We start from the raw sequence: 19,944 nt of genomic DNA, 5'->3' as shown, positions 1-19,944 counted from the left end.
CTCCCCGTTCATCTCCGTGTCCCGTTCTGCGGGAGCACAGGATGTGGCAGAGGTGAAGGTCTGGTTCCGCTGCCTCCCGCGGTGTGATATTTACACCACGCCCGCTCTGGCCGCGCCTCTCCCCCTGCCTCCGGGCACCCGGAGAAAGGCCGCGAGGAAAGGCGGCAGCGCTCCCAGGTGGAACGCGGCAGCCGCAGGGCTGGTACCGGTGTCGCGGGAGGCGACGGTCCCGGGTGCGGGCCAGTGCGGCCGTCCTCACTACGGCCGAGCCCGGCCTCTGTCGCTCCGCGGCCGGCGGAAGTGACGCCTTATCGGCGCGCCCCGGGAGGTGCCCACAGGAGGGTTTCCTTGTGGCGGGGAGAGATGGCGGCGCCCGGAGTCCCGGTTATCGTCACCGTCACTTACAGTAAGAGCCGGCCGAGGGGGGAGAGCAAAGGGCTTTTCCAGCCGCGGCCGAGACCAGTGCCCCACCCCCTGAGCTGTCCCCCGGCGCGCCTGTGCGGATCGGGTTGGGACTCCGGGGGAGGCTCTCCCCAGGGCCGCCCGCCAGCCTCGCCTCGGCCGGTGTCGGTGGCACGGCGCTGCGGGCGGGCGAGCCCGTGGCTGCCCTTGGCGCCAGAGGCAAGCGGGAGACGCGGCAGCTCGAGGCGAGGCGGGGGTGTGCGCCCGTGGCTGCCTTTGGCGTCTCGGAGTCCACGGCCGCAGGTCCACAAAGCCTCAGGGGGACAGAAAATGCCGGAGCTGCCGCTGCCGGCGCCTGCAGCTCTCAGCGGGATGTCGGCGGCGGCCCCGGGCGTGGGAAGCACGGCCCACCCTCGCTTGGCCTGGTCTCCATTCCTGTTACTACCGTAAGGTTCCATTCCTCCGCTGGCCACAGCTTCGCGCTGCTCCCTTAATACGGATTACCCACTCATCTAGCAGAAGGAATATATATATATATATATATTTTTTTTTTTTTTTCCGAGAGAAAAACCCCACCATTTTTTCGTATCAACGAGATGATCAAATCACGACTTGGGAGTAGATCTGCTGTAAGCGTGATGGTGGGAACAGACAGCAAGGCTGCCCTTGCCAGAGCTCACAGAGCAGAGGTCTCTGTTTTGGGTAATTACAGTATCAGTTGCTGAAGTCAGCACTGTACGTTTAAAGTAGGTCCTACCCGCTGGGCTCTCCTGTCATTCGCTGAATAAACCTGCAGTTAGTGAGAAACAAGACTGCAACAGAAAGCCGTGGTTTCTTCAGTATGAGAGTTTGGCGCTGGCCTGATGAAACGGGTCACTCAAAAGCCAGCTGACACAATTGAGTTTGTTTTTCTTTTTCCTTGGGAAGAGAAATAGGAGGAGGGAGAAGGTGGGAGATGTTAAGTCTGCAAATAAATATAAAAAGTTACTGCAGAGAGGTAAGAATCATCTGGACTCCACAGTCCTTAAGACGAAAAATGTCGTGGTTACATTTGGTGAGGTGAATCTAGGTGAGACAGAAGGAGGAATGAAATGGATAGTAAGGTTTTAAACCAGGAAGGTATTCATCAGCTGATTTTTGTTAACAAAACTTGATAATTTTTATGTGTTATTTTTAAATGTTTGCATCCTTGTGCAGAATAAATAAATTCTTGTGCACTATGTTGGCGATGTTCTTTCCACTTTTAGAACTTATTGTTTCTGCTTGGTCATTCATGATTTCAGACTGTTGTATGATTTTTTGACCATGTTTCTGTTACCCCCTGCAAGTTTTACCCAAGAGACTTCAGTGAGGAACTTTGTGGGACAGTTTGTTTGAATCTTCACAATTTGTGTGCTTGTTGATGCATTCAGAGAGGTCTGTTTGATCTGAGGCATTTTCATTTGCAAAGATGACAGTAGCTTAGCCAAATTAATATATTTTTGATTCCCGTGTCTTAAAGCCTTCTTATCTGAGAATGTTTTTATCCTTAATTATATTGTCACTAATAAACAGCAAGCAGAAGACATTGTCCATCTTGGATGTTAACTGTCTAATTTATACCTATTGCTGTCAGATGCTGGTTTACTACTCAGCACAGATTTGTTTTTTAAGTTTTGCATACATGAGTGAAAGGGGGGAAAAAGATGGAACTATGAGTTAGGAATGAGAATGGCAGTAGACCTACATGTTTCACTTGACAATCTGCAACAAATGGAACTGACTCATTTTAAAATGTATTTAGGCTTTTTTTTAAAAAAAGGATTTTTAAATTTTCCACTAGTAGTTGCTTAAAATGAATAATGGTGTTTACTGGAGCAAACGGATAAGCTATGATACCAGTTCTTATCCATGAGCTATTTTTCATGGTGACTTCATTCTGCTGTCAATGTACAGTGAAATTTTTGTTAGTGTGCCTGAAGTGATACCCATAATTTATAACTAAAACCATTTCTGTTATTGGGCAAACTTCAGATGGTCTCTTCCCTATTTGCTGTTTGTTTTTTCTCTCGGGGATAAATAATTTTTGGATTGTGAGAATTCTAGTCATGTATGAGGAGTAGGAGCAAAGGAAGCAATAAATTGTCTCAGATTCCCCTTAGACTCATGCCATTACAAGTTCCTACAAATAGGAAATGGAATATATCAGAAAGGTGTGGCCTTTCATGCTTCAGTTTGTGGGATGTCTGGACACCACCTGCACTCTTAAAAAGAACTGGGGAAGAATTAGCAGGAGCATTGTGTCAATAAAATACATCTGATTGATCTCTTTAGATTATTAGAATGTAAACAGAAATTTTAGTGGAAGGAAGGAAATGCAATAGAATCCTTTATCTGAGAGTTATGATTGTACATGAGAATCAGTTATTGAGAACTTTCTATGTTAATGGAAATAAATATTGGAAATGGATTCCCAGTAATATTTTTTAGGTGACAATAAGTATTACTGTTACTCTTTTTTTTTTTTTTTTGTTAGGTAATGAAAAACACAATATTCAGGTTGCTTCTAAACAAGAAGATGGTGAACCTACACTACAAGACATGGCTGTACTTATTGAACAAGTCACTGGAGTTCCAGTTCCTTTTCAGAAACTGATATACAAAGGTAACATAAATCTGTTAATTTTTCTTACTGACAGTACCTTTCATCTTAGTCACTGTCAGGTGTCTGTGTGGTGAATGTCTTAAGACATTCTTGTGCCACTAGTTGTATTTTATCTATTTTTTTTTTCCCTTTTTCCATTTAGGGAAGTCTCTGAAAGAATTGGAACAACCGTTGTCAGCACTTGGTGTTAAAAATGGTTGCAAAGTCATGTTGATTGGGAAAAGGGTGAGTGTTCCTTCTGGACTTTTAGATTTTCTTAAATTATTTTAATTTCTCTCAGTGATTCATCTTCTGAACAAAGAAACAAGTTACAGGCAAAACCTAATCTTGTATACCTAACCACAGAGTTGAGTTCAATCTCATGTTGTACTAAAAATGACTCTTCAGTTTGTACATTATTGTCTGTCTTCTGCCTTACATTATTGACAAAATTCTGTTCAATATATTGCTTGTCAGTGCTTATGAGCCTTCTGTGCACTGATGTCTTATTTGCCTATCTTATTTATTGTCTTATTATTTTATCTTTTCTTTAAAAAAAAAAAAAGCTGCAGCTCCTGAGCTTGTTGGGTTATTTCTAGTGAGATGACTTGTGGTTGGCTTTGCCACAGAGGGCAAGGTAATATCTGGTGATATAAACATTACCCTTACTTTAAAGATGCTAAGCTAACAACAAAAGAAGCTTGTACTTTTCCTTTTTCTCTTCAAGTTCATCTCATTTAATGTGTTTATATACATTGCAGCTTTGTTTGTAGTTAAGCTTTGGAAGAAACTTAATTGTTAGATGTTAACATATGGAAAGAATAACCACAGTGCAGTATGCATTTTAAACCTTAAGAAGCTTGTATGCATGTGTCACCACCATTGCTGCTTTTTAGCTGCATAGTGTCTCTATTTGTTCCATAAGTAGTGACTGTTGTACTTTTGAATACACAGAATAGTCCAGAAGAAGAAGCTGAATTAAAGAAGTTAAAAGATTTGGAGAAGTCAGTGGAGCAAATAGCTAATAAGTTAGAGGAAGTGAATAAAGAATTCACAGGTATCCAGAAGGTATGTTGGTTTTGTATCACTTGATACTTTGCAAAACAATGTTGTAGGTGTATGTATTAAAAAAAAATACTGTTTAAAGGTTTTGAGTAGTCAGTAATAGGCTGCCCCTCCTAACCATCGAAGAGTCCTGTAAAATTCTTGCTGAAGTTCAAATGCTTTGTGAATTTGCCAAACAGAGACATGGCACTGTTAGTAAAAAAATGGTGTTGTATATTGGATGAATTACATTCTTTAGATATGGAAAAACATAAAGAGGTCTTTCAAAGTCCAAAGGACAATGGCTGTTACTTGTATGATCTTTTAAGTAAACCTAACAGATCTTACGTTTAGCATTTTGAGGACTGATAGAATATGAGGTGAGATGAGAGTCCCTATCATACTTGAAACACTGAAATATTAAAAGGTATCTTCTGCTGTGGTGGATTGACAGATTTTCCAAGATGAATATTCTGTACGGTATGGAACAATTTTGCCTTTCCTTCGCTCTTTTTCCTTCTCAGGGATTTTTAGCAAAGGATCTCCAAACAGAAGCCCTGAAGCAGCTGGACAAGAGGATAAAAGGGACTGCAGAGCAGTTCATGAAGATCCTGGAACAGATCGATGCCATTGTAAGTAAATAACCACCGAAAAAGGTCAAATCCAAAGAGAAACTTACTGTTAAGGGTGTATCTTTTTTGGAATTTATCTGATATTTTAAAATACTAAAAATCTTACTTTGACTTTGATAAAAAGTTAATTGATTTGCTCATTTTTTTCTTTAATATCCAGCTCTTGCCCTTGTATATCTACAAAAGACTACTTGGCAGCATGTTTCTAAATGGTGACATTAATGCCTGTGTATGCATTCCCATTCTACAGAAGAGCTTCATTTGGGGCAGCAGACTGCTAAGATTACATGAAATAGGTATCCTTTACTCAAATTTTACCCTTTTAGTTTGTCTTGGCAAATTCTTCATGGCAGACTGAAACTTCATGGCAAGAGTAAAGGTCTAGAATAAAAGACCCAGATAAGATACACTTTGTATTCTGTATTGCATAGAAGCAAGGACATCCTGACAACTGAAGAATTTTCTGATCATTTGTATGTGGACTTCTAGTATTTTTGAGGTGCCTGCATATTGAGGACAGGTTTTTTTCTTCGGTGTATACTGGAGTATATCCAAGTGTTTCACAGTCATGAATGAATCATAACCTTATAGCATATTTCCAGAGTATGATATCTGTCTTCCAGTATCATGTCATAGCTGAAAGCTAGGTGACAATAATGGCCCTTGCACAAATAAATAGAAGGTTGTGGCAACTAAGGTGTGTTCTTACTCTGTTTCTCTGTCTGCAGGTCAAAGTTTCATTATGTAATTATGTTGCATGTTGCTATCATCATGTCCTTGCCAGGAAAGATACTGCTTTTCTGTGATGGTGCTATCTTTTGGTCTATGCTTTTGTACAGTGACCCTTTATGGGATTGTTTCAGAAGGATTCCATGCAAATACTTAGAATTGGTAAACAAAATGTATTTTAATTGATGGACACCTTGAAAGCATTCAGCAGCAGCCTAAAACAAAGAGTTCTCAGAAGTGGTGGGGAGCCCGTTAACCTACGTCCTCCTTTCATATTGTTCACCTTTAATGGTAAATGAGCCTTTGCTGTTTGTTATAGACAGCAGTACTTAAACACTATGTATTTCAAAATCCTAACATTTCTCTTTCCTTTTCTGCCTCCTATAGAGAAAAATATTTTGCTGACAGATCTTGAATGCCATTAGACATACAGACTTTGTATAACCACTTCCCTCTTGATGTTACAAATTTACCATATGTTATCATGAAAACAGCAGTAAGGTGACAACTGTTTCTGTCGGATGGGATTAAAGCTTATTTCTCATCTCTTCAATTTCTATCCTATTTAGAAAAATGTCAGTATTTTTGTGCTGGTGCACGGTTCTGAAAATCCACCCTTTCACTGCCTTCTAATTAATCCAAACTGAATTTCCTAAGTTTACTTGTGATTCTGGTACTTTTGACGTGGCTTAAACAGAAAGCATCTATTATCTATCTCCTTATCCAAAATACTCCAAATAATACTGGGCAAGGGACTTTCAGATTTAGTACAAGATGTTAGAGGACTTATAACTTAGTGACTTTGTGTTTAGATTTAGGAAATGATGGTGTCCCAGTGCCTCAGTTTTGCCTCTTGCAGCAGCCAGAGCTAAATTTAATTATTATTATTAGCTTTTAATCGTTGTAATAGTTTGCTACTTTGTTGTATAAGAGCCTAAGATAATGATAAGCCTCATTTTTCTAAAGCGAGAAATGAGTGGTTTTGTTACCAGTGACCAAAGTTATGCTGCAGATACCAAAGTTCATATGCATTTGTTTTAACATAAAAAAATGGCTGTGTGATTCCACATGAAAACTGAGCTTGGGGAGAATATTTGTATAAAATGTAGCTACTCAGTGTAATGGTATTACACCAGATCAGGCAAGCAGGCCACTGACTTCCTGAGGTATTAGCTGTGCTGTAGTTGTGCAGTATGCAGAGGTAACAACACAGAATGGTAATGAGGTATGTACATGAACAATAAATGGGTTCTGCTGAAGTTAAAAAAAAAGGTAAATTGAAATGCAAAGCAGAAAAACATGAAGTTTCCAGAGAGTTTTTTATCTCTATCTCAGAATTGTTTTATACACTATCACTCAATAGTATATTCTTTTTGTTAGCCAAGTAAAAAGCAAGTTTTGACAAACCTCTTAAATGCTGTTGGCCATATAGATGTATTATTGATTCAATCAACAGCTTGTTAAGAAAAGATAAGAGGAAAAAAGTAACTAACAAGCTGTTTTCTGCCAAGGCAAAAAGAGTGGGTGCATTGTAGAAGTATAGCAACCAGCTCACACTGCAAATGTTCCAGTTTGTTTCTTTGGCAAAAATGTTGTGAGAGCTCTTGAAGTGTCGTGGCTATCACCTAGCTTGATACAAAATGAGATTTGTGTGGTTATAGAGAGCTAAAGGTAAGGAAGCCTGCATATTGTTTTCTATCTATTCTAGGGGTGTCACCCTCTTACTGTTAGCAGACAAGCCATTAGAAGAGCTGAGTTTGCAACTAATGCTCCTTTTTACCAGACTCCCAACAACTATGAATTTAAAAGGGGTGATTTAGGAAGTGGTTAAGTTGGTTGGTAGTCATACAGTATTGGTGTGGGAAATTAAAAAATACAATGTTGTCATTGCCAGAAGTGTGAAGGAATGCTTTTGGGTAGAGTAGCTGTAACTGAAGCGTTTTAACAATAAATGTGTTTAAATAGCTACAGTTTCCACAGTAGCAAGGGTTGAAGGATCTTATAAGCATCATACAAATTTCTGAATTCTGTGATATAGTTAGATGTTCCCACAAGCCACAGATCTTTGAAGTTTTCTTCAGAAGGAATGCAAATTGAGACTTGTTCAACAGTTGAAAATTCATATGTGTGCATCTCCAGAAATACTCTTTATTTAATCAATTAGAATGCTTGGTTTAGTAGTAAAGACCAAAGAACACTACTTATTACAAGTCTCAGCAAGCAGGACACATAAAATCCCTGTTGTGATCAGCTGGCACAGTTTTTTAAATAACTGAAAGAAAAGGAAAGATTTTCTGAAATCAGTAGGAAAATTTAAATCCCCAGTCGTGACAGGATGTACTACTTGTGAGCCTGCTCTGGTTTACATGAAGTCTGTGACAAGCCTGTCACCAGTGTTGCATTCTGAGAGATTACTTTGTTCTCATGATGATTTCTTGCTATGTGGTAGATTTGTAATCTGGAAAGACAATATTGCAGAGAACAGGTTACTCTAAAAACTGAAAAAAAAGAAGCTTTCTCTTCTGAAATACCAGTCCCCAATTTTTTTTACATAAATTCGCGGCAAAATTATCTGCCAAATTGGATGTATCAGTATTGAGGACATTGGTAACATTACTGACTCATAATTATGTCCTGGTGTACCGTCCTTCTTTCTTGAGGATTTTTTTTTGTTACAATTTCACTGTGAAACTTACTTAAATTAGTGTACTATTCTGATGGAACTCTCTTCACTATCTCTTTGTCCCTAATATTATACTTGTCATCTGGTAAATCAATACCAAATTAACATTTTAAGGATTAAAAGAAAGAGATATTCTGAAAAAAAGTCATTACGCCTGTAAAAAACTTTTCCCAGGTTTCTGGGACGTTTTGCCAGTTACAGTAAGATGAGAACTTATTACTAAATCTTTGACTTTATCTGAGTTCATTAACATTTAATAAACATATCTTATTATAATTCTTAAACCTCTTAGCATGAATGATAAACAGAACCAACACTGATTAGTGTTGTTGCCATGTGTACTAGAGTGATTTTGTTACTTTTTTAAGCAATTTGATAACAAACCAAAAATGTTTCTAGCTGTTACTGCTAGTGACCTCTCCTGTAGGAGATTGCCTGTTTTAAGAGTTGTGTCCCTGTGGTTCTGGCAAGATAGTCATAAATAACAAATGTGACTGGCATTTGTTTTGTTTACTAACTGACTACTCTGTTATAGAATGGATTTCAGGCATCAGATGTTACCTACTGAGGTCTATGATTTGGGAAATATATACCAAAGTGGAAGACAAAGATGTGGTGGTAACACTAAGCTATCAGAAGCACTTCCAGAACAAACAGAACTCGAATAGAACTGCAGGTGATGGTTTGTGGCAAAGGCAGATGTTTTTTTTAGGTGATCATCTGGGAGAGGAGAAAGAAATGACAAGAGAGTCAGTATTTTGTGAGAAGTAGTGCTCAGTAGAGAGGGATACCGGGTTCATAGTTAAAAGAACACTCAAAGGATAGAGAGGATCTAGAGGCAGGAAAACGCAGATGCAGGAATTACTGTGTAAACAGTGATTTGTTTTAATGATTTCTTGTGTAATGCATGAGTGCCGTGCATACAAAAGATGAGTCCTTGAACGTGTAATGTGTGTGTGTGTCTCTCCATTGCCTTTTATCAGTCTATCTGCAGGGTGACAGCTCTTGAAGAGATGTGGGATAGGAGATAGACACTGGTAACAGGGAAACTTGCGCTGTTTCTGGGTGGATGGGGGAAGGATAAAGAATCTATGCCCACAGCTCTATACAGAAGCTGCTGGGGTGAAGCTAGCACTGCCATCACTTTTGAAAGTTTAAGACCGTACAGACCAAGTGTTGTGAGAGTTGGGCAGGATTTCATCACAGAGAAAACACAATGCAAAGAGGAGACCTGCTGTAAAAGTAACATTATGCTATGCAGTAGAAAGCCTTGTGCTAATCCAAACTACTGCTCTGCAAGCAATGCTAGCACCAAAATGTAGATTTCACCAGAGTTTTGCATAAGCACTGCCTAGTCTTAAGATACATCTTTGATTAAATTTTATTTTAATTAAATAAGGGAATGTTATTGTGACTTAAGATTTATTGCCAGCTCCACCTGTTAAACCCTGAGTAGCTGGACAATGTATTCCTGGAGTGGAGACCTAAGCTGACTAAGGTAAAACAGAGGAACTGTGAGATTTAATTTGATGTTAACGTTTCTAAACTTACTAATTTGACCACAAAACACCTTTTAAGCAGCTCAATAAGTTAATACAATTTTTCCTTCCAATTCCATGTCTGTGCCAAGGGGATTACAAGGTGTAATTTAAGAAAAAACAGTTAACAGCTATGAGGGTGTGGAAGCAAACATAGAAGTTTGCAAGCACAGGTGTTGTTAAAAAGAATAGTTTTGAAAAATGTTATCAATAATAGAAATGGTCTGAATGTCTTTTCTACACTCAGATTTCAAAGTTTACTCTAGTTGCCAGTATCTGTTTTAGAAACAGACTTTTTGTGGTAAGCACAGATGGAGTTCTCTGCCTGCTACTAAAGATTAACTTAAGCCTATTCTTATGATAGAAAATTGTTAGTTTGCTGTTTCAGCTTGGTAGGAATACTTGCATCAGCCAGAATCTCTTTCAGAAAAAAGCAACCTGAAATAAGTACTCAGCAGAAGAAGGTAGATGAGGTAACTGAGCGCATACTTAATTTCATTTTTAATTTGATTATTAAGAAATTCCATGTCATGGAAAACTTCAAGACATAGAAGAATTTCTGTGACAATGAGATAACATTTTCTGGTGAGAATCAGCCTTTAATAGGCCTAACCATGCTCTTTCAGACTGTCACATATATGGAGTCAAAACAGTGCACATCAAATACACTATGTTAAATATTTCTTGTTTTATTTCATTTGTTTTAAAAAGTGGCTTGTGTTGTGGAAAACCAATGGAAAAATGAGAATGTTTTCTCACGTGGATACAGGGTCCTATGTCTAAGATAATTTAGAATAGTTTCTATAACTTTATATTATTTTTTTAAACTTTTTTTTCCATGTGACAACTTAGAAGTACTCTGAAGTCTGCCTTTTTTATTTATGGACTAGAACTGGTATTTGAAAAGAGTTCACTCACTGCTTTGAACTAACTTCTCAATTGTTTTTGTAATGCCTTTGGAGGATTCAGTTTCTGGAAGAAAAGCATGTAATATTACCTTCTCATGATATCTTCCTTATAGGGAGGAGGCATGCAGGTTTAGTGTGTTGCAGTGGGCAAGGGCTTATTGCAGTACACAGTCCATGTCTTTCCTGTCCTGAGCGCTCCAGAGCTGGACAAAGCACTGCAGGTTGAGTCTCACCAGAGCAGAGCGGAGGGGCAGAACCACCTCCCTCGATCTGCTGTCCCCGTTTCTTTGTATGTAGCTCACATATAGTTGACTTTTTTCCACCCGACCCCTATTCCTCAGGACTGCAGTCTGCCAGTGCACTGTCACTGCAGCCTGGGCTGCCCCTGGCATGGTGTCATCAAGTGACTCGCATTGCTGACTGGTGCAATATCGCATCCATCTTGGCAGGGCTGTCTATTACCTGGCTTCAGAAGTTGTCCTCAGTGTGCAGCAGGAGTCCTCTGGACTGCCTACAGCTCACTGTGCTGCTTTTCCAGCAGATGTTGGGACCACTGAAGTCTCCCAGAGGAAGAATTGTGCAATGCCTCCTGTACCTGGGATAAGAAGGCTTGATCAATAGGTTCCCCCTGATTTGGACATGTATATAAACACCAACCATAAGGTTCCCTTTGTTGCCTTAGTCTCTTAATTCTTACTCCTAAGCTTTCAACTTGCTCATGGCTATTCTTCAGAGGCAGCTCTTGACACGCTAAATATTTCTTGATATAGAGGGCAACACTCCCACCCCATATTCCTCACACATCCCTTCGGAACACCCTGTAGCTACCAATAGACACGCCCCAGTCACGATATCTAGTTTCAGTAATGGCAACTAGATTGTAGCTTTCTAGCAGCATGGTGGCTTCCACCTCCCCCTGTTTGTTGCGCAGGCTGCGTGCATTGGTGCAAAGGCACTTCAACTGGGCTGTTGACTGTGTCACTTTCTCAGAGGAACACACTTTTATTCCTTTGAGATGCTTAACCGGTGTTTCCCTCTTGGCTCCTATTACCTCTGGAGCCCCTTGTCCATTTCCCTAAAACTTTGTGTGCTGCAGTGTAGCCATCACATCTCAGAGCAGCAGGCTGAGAGCCCTCACTAGCACACTGTCCCTCTAACCTTGGTGCATTGTCCCACAGCTTGTCATGGGCAAGCCTGGTATTATCCCACTCCCCCTTCAAGTCTAGTTTAAAGCTCGTCACTCAGCTCTGCTAGCTCTGAGCAAGACGCTCTTCCCTCTGAGAAATTTGGATCCCCTCTGATGCCAGCAGGCCTGGTGCCATGTTATGAAAAAACCTCAAGTCATGGTGGAGACACCAGCCATTTTTTCATAGTCTGGGTCCATCTGTTTCTTCTAATGTTTGTGCCTGCAACTGGATGGAAAGATAGAGGAAAAAATTACCCATGTTCAATATTCCTTTACCAACTGTCCTAAGGCTCTGAAGTCTCTTTTGATTGCCTCTAGAAGTGTAAGTATAAGTCCCAGCTCACTCTGCTGCATGTCCATTTTCTCCTCACTCGCAGTTGTGGGAAAATGTGCTAAGCCTGTTGGTTATTATTTCTTTGTCTGATACCATGTAAAATGTGCTAATTACTGCACGATTACTGGAGCAGTGTGATCACTGAATTTCCTAGGATCTCAGTGATGCCTATAGTTTCCATTCCCCATGATGATCTGTTTTGTTTTTTTGATGGGGTCTTGTATATTTTTAACTCCTATATTAGATTGTGTGCAAGACTACTATATTTAAGACCCACTATGTTTGGCTGAACACTAAATGGGAAGAGAAGCTTTTTTTTTTTCTTTTCTTTGATTGTTCTAAAAGATCATGTATCTAAACCTCCCTGTGGAGGGGCTGTTTAGTCTAGAGAAGAGGAGACAGAGGGGGGATCTCATTAATATTTACAAATATATAAACGATGGATGTCAGGAGTTTGGGGCATCCCTTTTTTCTATTGTGTGTAGTGACAGGACAAGGGGTAATGGGATGAAGCTGGAACACAAAAAGTTCCATTAAACATAAGAAAAAACTAATTCACTGTGAGGATGAGGGAGCCCTGTCACAGGCTGCCCAGGGAAGGTGTGGAGTCTCCTTCCTTGGAGGTCTTCAGAACGCACCTGGACACGTTCCTATGTGACCTGATCTAGGTGGAGCTGCTTCTGCAGGGGGGTTGGACTAGATGATCTCTAAAGGTTCCTTCGAACCCCTACTATTCCGTGATTCTGTGGGGCCTGTACTTTAGCTGATGCAAAACCAGAGTAGTATAGGGAAAGCTCTGTTTTTCATATGCAGATAGGGTGGAAAATATCAGTGAGAGACTCGCAGGATTTTTATGCATCTTCAACGGTGAGAGCATAGCGTTTCCAAGTATGTTCACATGACCTTTATATAATGGTAATCATCTTGTACAACTGTTTTACCTGTTTCAAAAAAAACCATGAACTTTATCACTATTCCCCACTATTTTCAGATAGCAAAGCATATAACATCTGTTAAGGTGGCATGTATGAATATACTGAGTGGTAGGAGTACAGAAAATGATGTGGTTTGAATTAAACTGGAATCTGTCAGCATGTAACACTTCACATCTCTTGCATTCTGTGAGTAGATTGCAGAGAAGATGACATGCAGCTGAAATAGACTAGCAATGCCTGCATCACTACTGATACAGTCTAATGACAGGGAGTGATTGAGTTAATGTGTTTGTAAGAAATTAATTGATCTTATGGTCTCTGAAAAGAACCCTAAAGTTGAAGCTGATCAGGACAATTAACATACACCACAGTAGACAAAAGCAGTGGATGGAGTCTGTTGTTGTATGTTACCTAAAAACAGGTGGTAAATTTGTTCAGTTCTTTGCAATCAGCATGCCACATCCTTGACTTTTTGGATTGATTACTTTTTCTTTTAGATTCTTTCTTCTGTAGTCATCCTCACTGAGCACGCATGGCATTTTCAGGATGCCTCTTCAGGTGATTCTTCGATACATTTGTTTTTTACTGTAAGATTAATATGTTAATTTCAACATTAAGCTGCATCAATTTTATTTATTTTACTGCAGAATCTGCCAGAGAATTTTAGTGATTGCAAGCTGAAAAAGAAGGGGTTGGTGAAAAGGGTTCAGGTGAGTTTTTGGGGGTTTTTTTGTGCTGATTGTTTTTGGTTAATGCTGGGCACTTGGATACCAAGAGTTTGTGAAAAGGAGAGCTGTTTAGAGCTTAGATTTTTTTCAGTATTTGTTCACACATTGGTATTTCTTATGACCTCCATTTTAGAGGTATTTAATAGCTTTATAAAATGGCATACAAACCTACAGATTTTCGTAGTCCATGCTGTTTACAGATAATGTTTTTAATTTACATTAGTGTTTGACCTTATGGCCACCTGGTGATATAAAGTAATTCTGTGAACTTGTGAGGAAGACAGGATCGTTCCTCCTTTCCTGTGTCTTGTTGGGCTGAAGTAATGAATTGAGGTCTGGATGCAAAGATGCAGTCAACTATAACTCCTGATGGGCCTTGCTAGAGGTGTTCTTTGTAAAATCTAGCTTCTGTTGCAATGTACCAACTTCCTATGGAGAGTAAGTCCTTAAAGTAAAACCTGTACAGAAGAGCATCTGTGCTGTGGGTGGGTTTTTGAATTGCTTTGATACTATGTGATGCTGATCATCATACAGTAAATTCCTAGGCATTGGTTCCTTAGAGACTTTGAACTAAAGATTTGTTAATAAATGCTGGAATTTATCCTTCCCACTCTCCCTCCCCGCTGAGGTCAAACTTAGATAAATGGATGGTAATCCTACTCATATTACTGGTTTTATTTGTATTCTACTGGCTTCAGTCACAGGTTAAACTCCTGAAAGTTGTTTGTGAAAGTACCTAGTGTTCATATATAGAGTTGAAAGGTTTTGTCTTACTGTAACCTCCTTAAATACTTTCTATTAATGTTTCCCACATTTTTTTTTTAAATAGCCATCTATTTTAGAGGAAGCCCTACCAAGAAGTACTTCATACTAGAAATGGAGTTTTTTATAGCTTTAGGGACTAAGTACTTTGTACTCTGTTACATGGTTACATCTGAGGTAAGTTCAGATAATGCAAATTGAAGATGGTTGCTGGTATAGCTGTGTTACATGGGGCTCTAAACACATGCTTTTGATTCCATGTGACTAACCAAAGCAGCAAACTTTTGTAACAGAGGTATGGCTATGAACCTCATGGCAAGCTCCACTCTTGGGTGAAGTTATTGCAGAAATAAATGGGGCTTTGTATAAGAGGTGCTGTTAAAACATAAAACAGACTCTGTTGAGCAGAGATCAGAATTACTAATGACTATTAAAGGTGCAGTGTTCTGCAGCTGTAGGCTAGGAACCCTTTGAGGAGTGCAGAATAATCTTAAGGTGTTTCAGCAGTCAACAAAAATTTATTTTTCCGAAGCTTGAAAACAATGGAAAGTTATGCTTATTACTCTTAAGTATTCATGAAAGTGAGGGGAAGCTATTAACTGCCTTCTATTGCTGTCAGTCACATGTCTTCTGGAATGAAGAGACTGATATAAAACACTTGTAGCCAGAAACTGTGATTGTTACCACATTGACTTTTTCATCTCTCAAGTCCTTACAGAAGTGAATGTCTTGATGCTGGCTCAAGGGATTGGTTGAAGTTGAATGATTCAAAATAGTGTCATGATTGAGAAATGTTCAGCCATCACAACAGTTTGCTGCTCTAGAGGGAAGGAAGTCTTTTCATATCATTTTAGTGTAAAAAACATTAAATACCTTGTTTGACTGTCCAAGTATAGTCCAGATGTAGCAAAACTGAATGCAGTACCTGAATAGATAGTGGGAGAATCTGCTCAAAAGCTAGTGTACTTGCATACATTGGAATCAGCCTAAAAGACTTTATTGGCTTGAAGTGCTGTCACGTCATGCTGTATACAGCTTGAGCAGAGTGACCAGCAGCTGGTGGCTCTTAATTGCTGTGTGTGGGTTGCTATACTTGCAAGAGCTCTTGAGCAGGTTCTAAAAGAGCTTAAGGTGCTGTGGACTGCTCTTTTTAGAGTGGAGCCTTCTGTCTTTTGAGGCGTGCTAGCTACTTGGTGATAAAGATGAAGGTCATGTTATCCTGTAGTCCTGAGAAACAGAAGAGGCTTTGGTTTAAGGAAATCTTGGTTTAGATTTACTGAGTGGGTTTGCAACTCCCACTCTCTGCTGCAGAAGTACGTTTTTAAGGAAAGAGTTTCAAAGTCATGTTACAAACTGAAGCACAAACTTGTATGAACCTGCATGACCCATATTGTTTTTTATGGACATTGGATCAACTCAGAGTGCTTCAGCAGCAGGACTGGTGAGGATGGGCAGTCATGGTATTACCTCATCAAGCATTATGTTTCTGTTGGATTCTGGGTAAACAAGATTGTGAATAAGCTGTTATCAAAACTAAACGGGGGCATGGTCATTGAGTTGGCTTCTTCAAAGTCATGATGGAAACTGCATCTGTTCTTAAAAAGCATCTGCCATTGCTGTAATTGCATCCCCAGTACCGTTTGTTTGTTTCTTGTTCTTAGGTTTTACTTGCCCAGTGTGATACCGTTGAAGGAAATATTGGACAAGAAATGGACAAGCTACAGTCAAAGAATTTGGCGCTGGCAGAATGAGGCATTGCCATACATAATTAGGAAACATAATTGCTCTGTGAGCAAGAGGAAAAGTTTGCTCTTTGTTTTGGAGCACGTATTCAGCTCTTTTTTTATTATTTTTTTTTTAAAGCCCAGTCTGTTAGACTGGTACCAATTGTTGCTGATTGTCTTGTTTGCCGCTTGGTTAGTCCTATTAGTTTGAGAAGAAAATCCTTCCTGAAGAATGACAGAAATAATCTTTGTGGTGAATTATTATGTATCTTATTTAGTTAACTAAGTTACAAAGTTTGCAGTGATGGGTGATTTTGTCTTTGAATTTATTTACAGCTCAAATCAAAGAAGGTCTGTAATCGTGCAAGTGCTGTAAGTTGCAATTGTAGGACTTCATCTTGAATGAAAAAGGCAAACTGAGATGACATCTGGGAAGTCGAACGTTTTGGTAGACAGTTCAGAGCAATAAAAAAAAAACCCTTAGGCATTTGTATCTACTTACTGTTTGTATGCATTTATAAATATAAGAAAGCTTGACTATAAGGGAGTCGTACCTATTTTAGCCTTAAATTGTCATAATAAATGGAATGTATTGGTACATATATGGTACTTAATTTTGAGTGGTGCTTTGTTACTGAGCTCCTTGATACAGACGTGTGTTTTTTACATAGATTTCTGATGTACTGTGGTTTTTATAGAGTTCTTATTTCTATTGTTTGTGTTCTGTCTTAAGTTATGGTGAGAAATTAAATTAGGTTACTCATGCTGCTTATATACCAAGGGTTCGGTTCAAGCCAAGTGTAACTAAGGAGCTGTTTTGAAAGGTTTTTTAATACTTCTTTTTCTCTGCTTTCACTGAATTCATGATGCTGTATTTAATGGAAAGCCACAGTGATTATTTCTAGTCTGTTAAGGTAGTCATTCGCTTTTTTATAACATGTTACAAAGTAACACAACTTTATTTTAGCAATGCCATGCCTCTGAGGGTTACCACTGGTTCACACAGTCACACAGGTGCCGGGCTTGGCCTTCTCTGTCAGGTGAAAAATAAGGTTTTGCAGGAGATAGTACTTGTCAGCGGGTGCAGCCAACTTTGCAGCATTGGTCAGAGCCCATAGTTGATGTGCCTACAGTAGGAGGTGATTTTTCTGTGGTGTTGATTTTCAGTAGGTTAGTCATACACACTGTGGCCAGTAAAGTAGTGACTGATAAGGAGCCTGTCTCTGGGGAAAGGACAGGAAAGCTCTTTTTTCTTGAATGAATCAGAATGAGGATGTTTAGAAGTGACCCTTAGGTAGTGAGTCTTTATCCATATTTGATTGTTTTAAGATTAACTGTCCTTCCAAGATAAAAATGTGTGTAAAAAATGCTAACTTTTAATAACTTATAAACCTTAAATAATACCTAAAGTATTATTATCGCTAAAGTATTATATTTCATGATTGTAATTGGAGAAGCATTTCTTCAGTGAAAAATGCTGCTGGACAAATGAAGTGATAGTCCTGCATTAGAAAGGATCATTTTTATTCTAGAAATGCCTTTTGACTATGCCAAGATTGGAGCTGCCATATTTTTGTACTGTTGACCAGTTTCTTCAAGGTTGTTTTTCCTTCTTGAGAAAAGGAGGGAAAAAAAGGAAAAAGATTGTCCTTTTTCCTGAGAAGAGAAAGGTCTTTTCAGCATCTGTGGAGGATTTCAAGGTCTAAACTCCTAGGAAGTTTATCTGTCACGTTAAGAAATGGTATGTTTGGTAGGATTGTGGATATTTTTTTCCTAGGCTACTAGTTTGGTCAAGCTGCATTTTCCCAGCACTTAAAAGTTAGGAGGAAGAAGAGTTGGTTGTAGCCTTTTTTTTTCTTTGTGAAGCCCTGCCTAAGCTTGGTGCTATTTCTGGACCAGATTCAGATGACTTAAACCACCAGCAACACTGTTGCCTAATTCAGGGAATGCAACATTATCCACTTTCCTGTGATGGAAAGGATGCTCACCCTCTCAAATGTAAGCCCTCTAATGCATTGAACTTTCATAGGTGCATGAGCAATAAGTATCCTCATGTGCCCATGAAGAGAACTGGGAATGTGGTCATGGCTGGGACTGGGTCCATTTTTGCCACTCCTTTGTATTTTTCTCTCTTGGACGAGAACAGTAAGGCAGACATAATCTTCCCAGAAACTGCTGCTTCTTGAGATGTGCTCATGTGAGTACATCCTCAGCCTGTCTCAAAGCCAGGTGGACTAACTTTAAGATATTCCATAGCAGATATTTTGATCATCTGGTACTTTGAGGCAAAGAGGATGATGATGAACATCTACCAGCACATCTGGATTAAGCAAAGGGTGAGTGTCCTGAGCTGAAGTTACCTTACAGAGGTAATTCCAGGAATTTGGTTTCTAGGACAAAAGTATGTGTATGTAGATAAACTTCTGCAGTATAAATTTTTTTGTCTTCCAAATATAAAACTCAATTGTTTTGTTTTGGAAAAGGGACAGTTGTATTTAGAGTTACTTAGGACCTTTGAGAGCGAGTTGACATTTATACTTAGTTTTGAAGGAGTCCTTCACTTGTTTTTTTCATAATAGCCTTAAATTTCAGTAAAAGCAGACTTCTGTGCTTTTGAAAAGTACAGCAGGCTACAACTGTGTGGGGAAGGGGAAGGAAGAGGAAATTTTAAATATTATTCTGAATTTGTAAAGGTAGACATAGATCTTAATCAAGCTTAAGCTGTATTCCCACTGATTCTGTAGTCTAGGTGTACTGTGATACCTATTTTGCTACCGAATCATGTTCTCGCCCCAACCATCTGCCCTGATTATGCCAAAAGAGAAGTCACTACCTTTTGCTGTAGTTGCAGTTACCCCATTGTCTTCCTCCAGTCGCTGTGTTGCTTTGGCTGTGTTTACACACCTCGTATTTGCCATCCAGGCAAAATGTCTTACCACAGAATCTTGTCTTTTATGAAGGTGGAAATGGAATTACACGCTTCTTTGCCCCATTTTCTCCCCTGGCTCCTGTAGGCTGGTGTGAGACAAACCAAACCCGACGGTCAGGGAGCCATGGAGTCCGGACCTGTAGGTCAGCTGCTGTCTGTGAACAGTGCAAAATGTGCTGCTTGTGGTGGCACCCACTATCACCAAGTGCTCCTGAAGGGAACGTCATTGTAAAGTAACGCTTCTGGAGTAATGCTTCTTTGACTTTTAACGGTGTCTGGGGGGTTTGGAGTAGAGTACTTGACAATGTGGAATTTGGGGCTAGATTTCTTGGGTTTTTTTTTAGTTACTTTATTGTAAATGAAAAGGCAAAAATAAAATACAGAAAGTTCTCTGCTGTTTTTGGTCATGGTGCAGTTACTGAGTACGGCAGAGGGGCTGTGTTTTAGTGGGAAAAATACGTGCTGTTCTCTGTGTTATGGGATGTGCTGTGGGGGCCAGTTTGGGATGGGAAGAGTTTGAGAGGGGCATCTGAGTGGGCACAGCCTCCCAAAAGAGAGCAAGAAGCCAAAGCCCAAAGTGTCACCCTGGTTGTCAATGGGCTGAAGCTCAGAGAAAAGGTGGTTTGCTGGGTTCATCTTAAAAATGGCCTGTCACAGCTGTGTTGCACGCCGAGGTTTTCTTGCTGTGGATGTTTGGGATGTTTTGGAGGGTTTTTTTTTTACTTATTTTGTGTGGGTTTGAGCGCACTTTTTAGGGAGTTTATTCGGAGACGTGTCCCACAGCTGG

At 39.7% G+C, this 19,944-nt stretch overlaps 1 protein-coding gene across 14 annotated transcripts; it reads left to right on the top strand.

Moving 5' to 3' along the window:
* Positions 1–328: 328 nt before the first annotated feature.
* On the top strand, positions 329–19,547 carry BAG1 (BAG cochaperone 1). Of its 14 annotated transcripts, XR_009818610.1 has the most exons (9): positions 329–406; positions 2,918–3,046; positions 3,189–3,271; positions 3,980–4,093; positions 4,594–4,701; positions 13,512–13,572; positions 13,662–13,724; positions 14,572–14,681; positions 16,166–16,230. XR_009818610.1 is itself a non-coding variant. In XM_061995004.1 (8 exons), exons 1-8 carry the CDS (start codon positions 364–366, stop codon positions 19,387–19,389), a joined length of 750 nt encoding a protein of 249 aa, XP_061850988.1. In that variant the 5' UTR covers positions 329–363; the 3' UTR covers positions 19,390–19,547. The 14 variants fall into 14 exon arrangements, 12 of the variants coding, with proteins under 12 accessions (XP_061850988.1, XP_061850990.1, XP_061850994.1 ...); XM_061995004.1 differs by lacking the exons at positions 13,512–13,572; positions 13,662–13,724; positions 14,572–14,681; positions 16,166–16,230 and adding exons at positions 4,952–4,997; positions 18,485–18,564; positions 19,243–19,547; XM_061995006.1 differs by lacking the exons at positions 13,512–13,572; positions 13,662–13,724; positions 14,572–14,681; positions 16,166–16,230 and adding exons at positions 4,952–4,997; positions 18,485–18,564; positions 19,189–19,331.
* Positions 19,548–19,944: the final 397 nt, after the last annotated feature.

This window comes from Colius striatus, chromosome 4 (assembly GCF_028858725.1).
Source record: "Colius striatus isolate bColStr4 chromosome 4, bColStr4.1.hap1, whole genome shotgun sequence".
In the NCBI taxonomy this organism is placed as follows: Eukaryota; Metazoa; Chordata; class Aves; order Coliiformes; family Coliidae; genus Colius; species Colius striatus.
The sequence above is the reverse complement of the archived record's forward strand: the minus strand, read 5'-3'. Positions and strand labels throughout refer to the sequence as shown.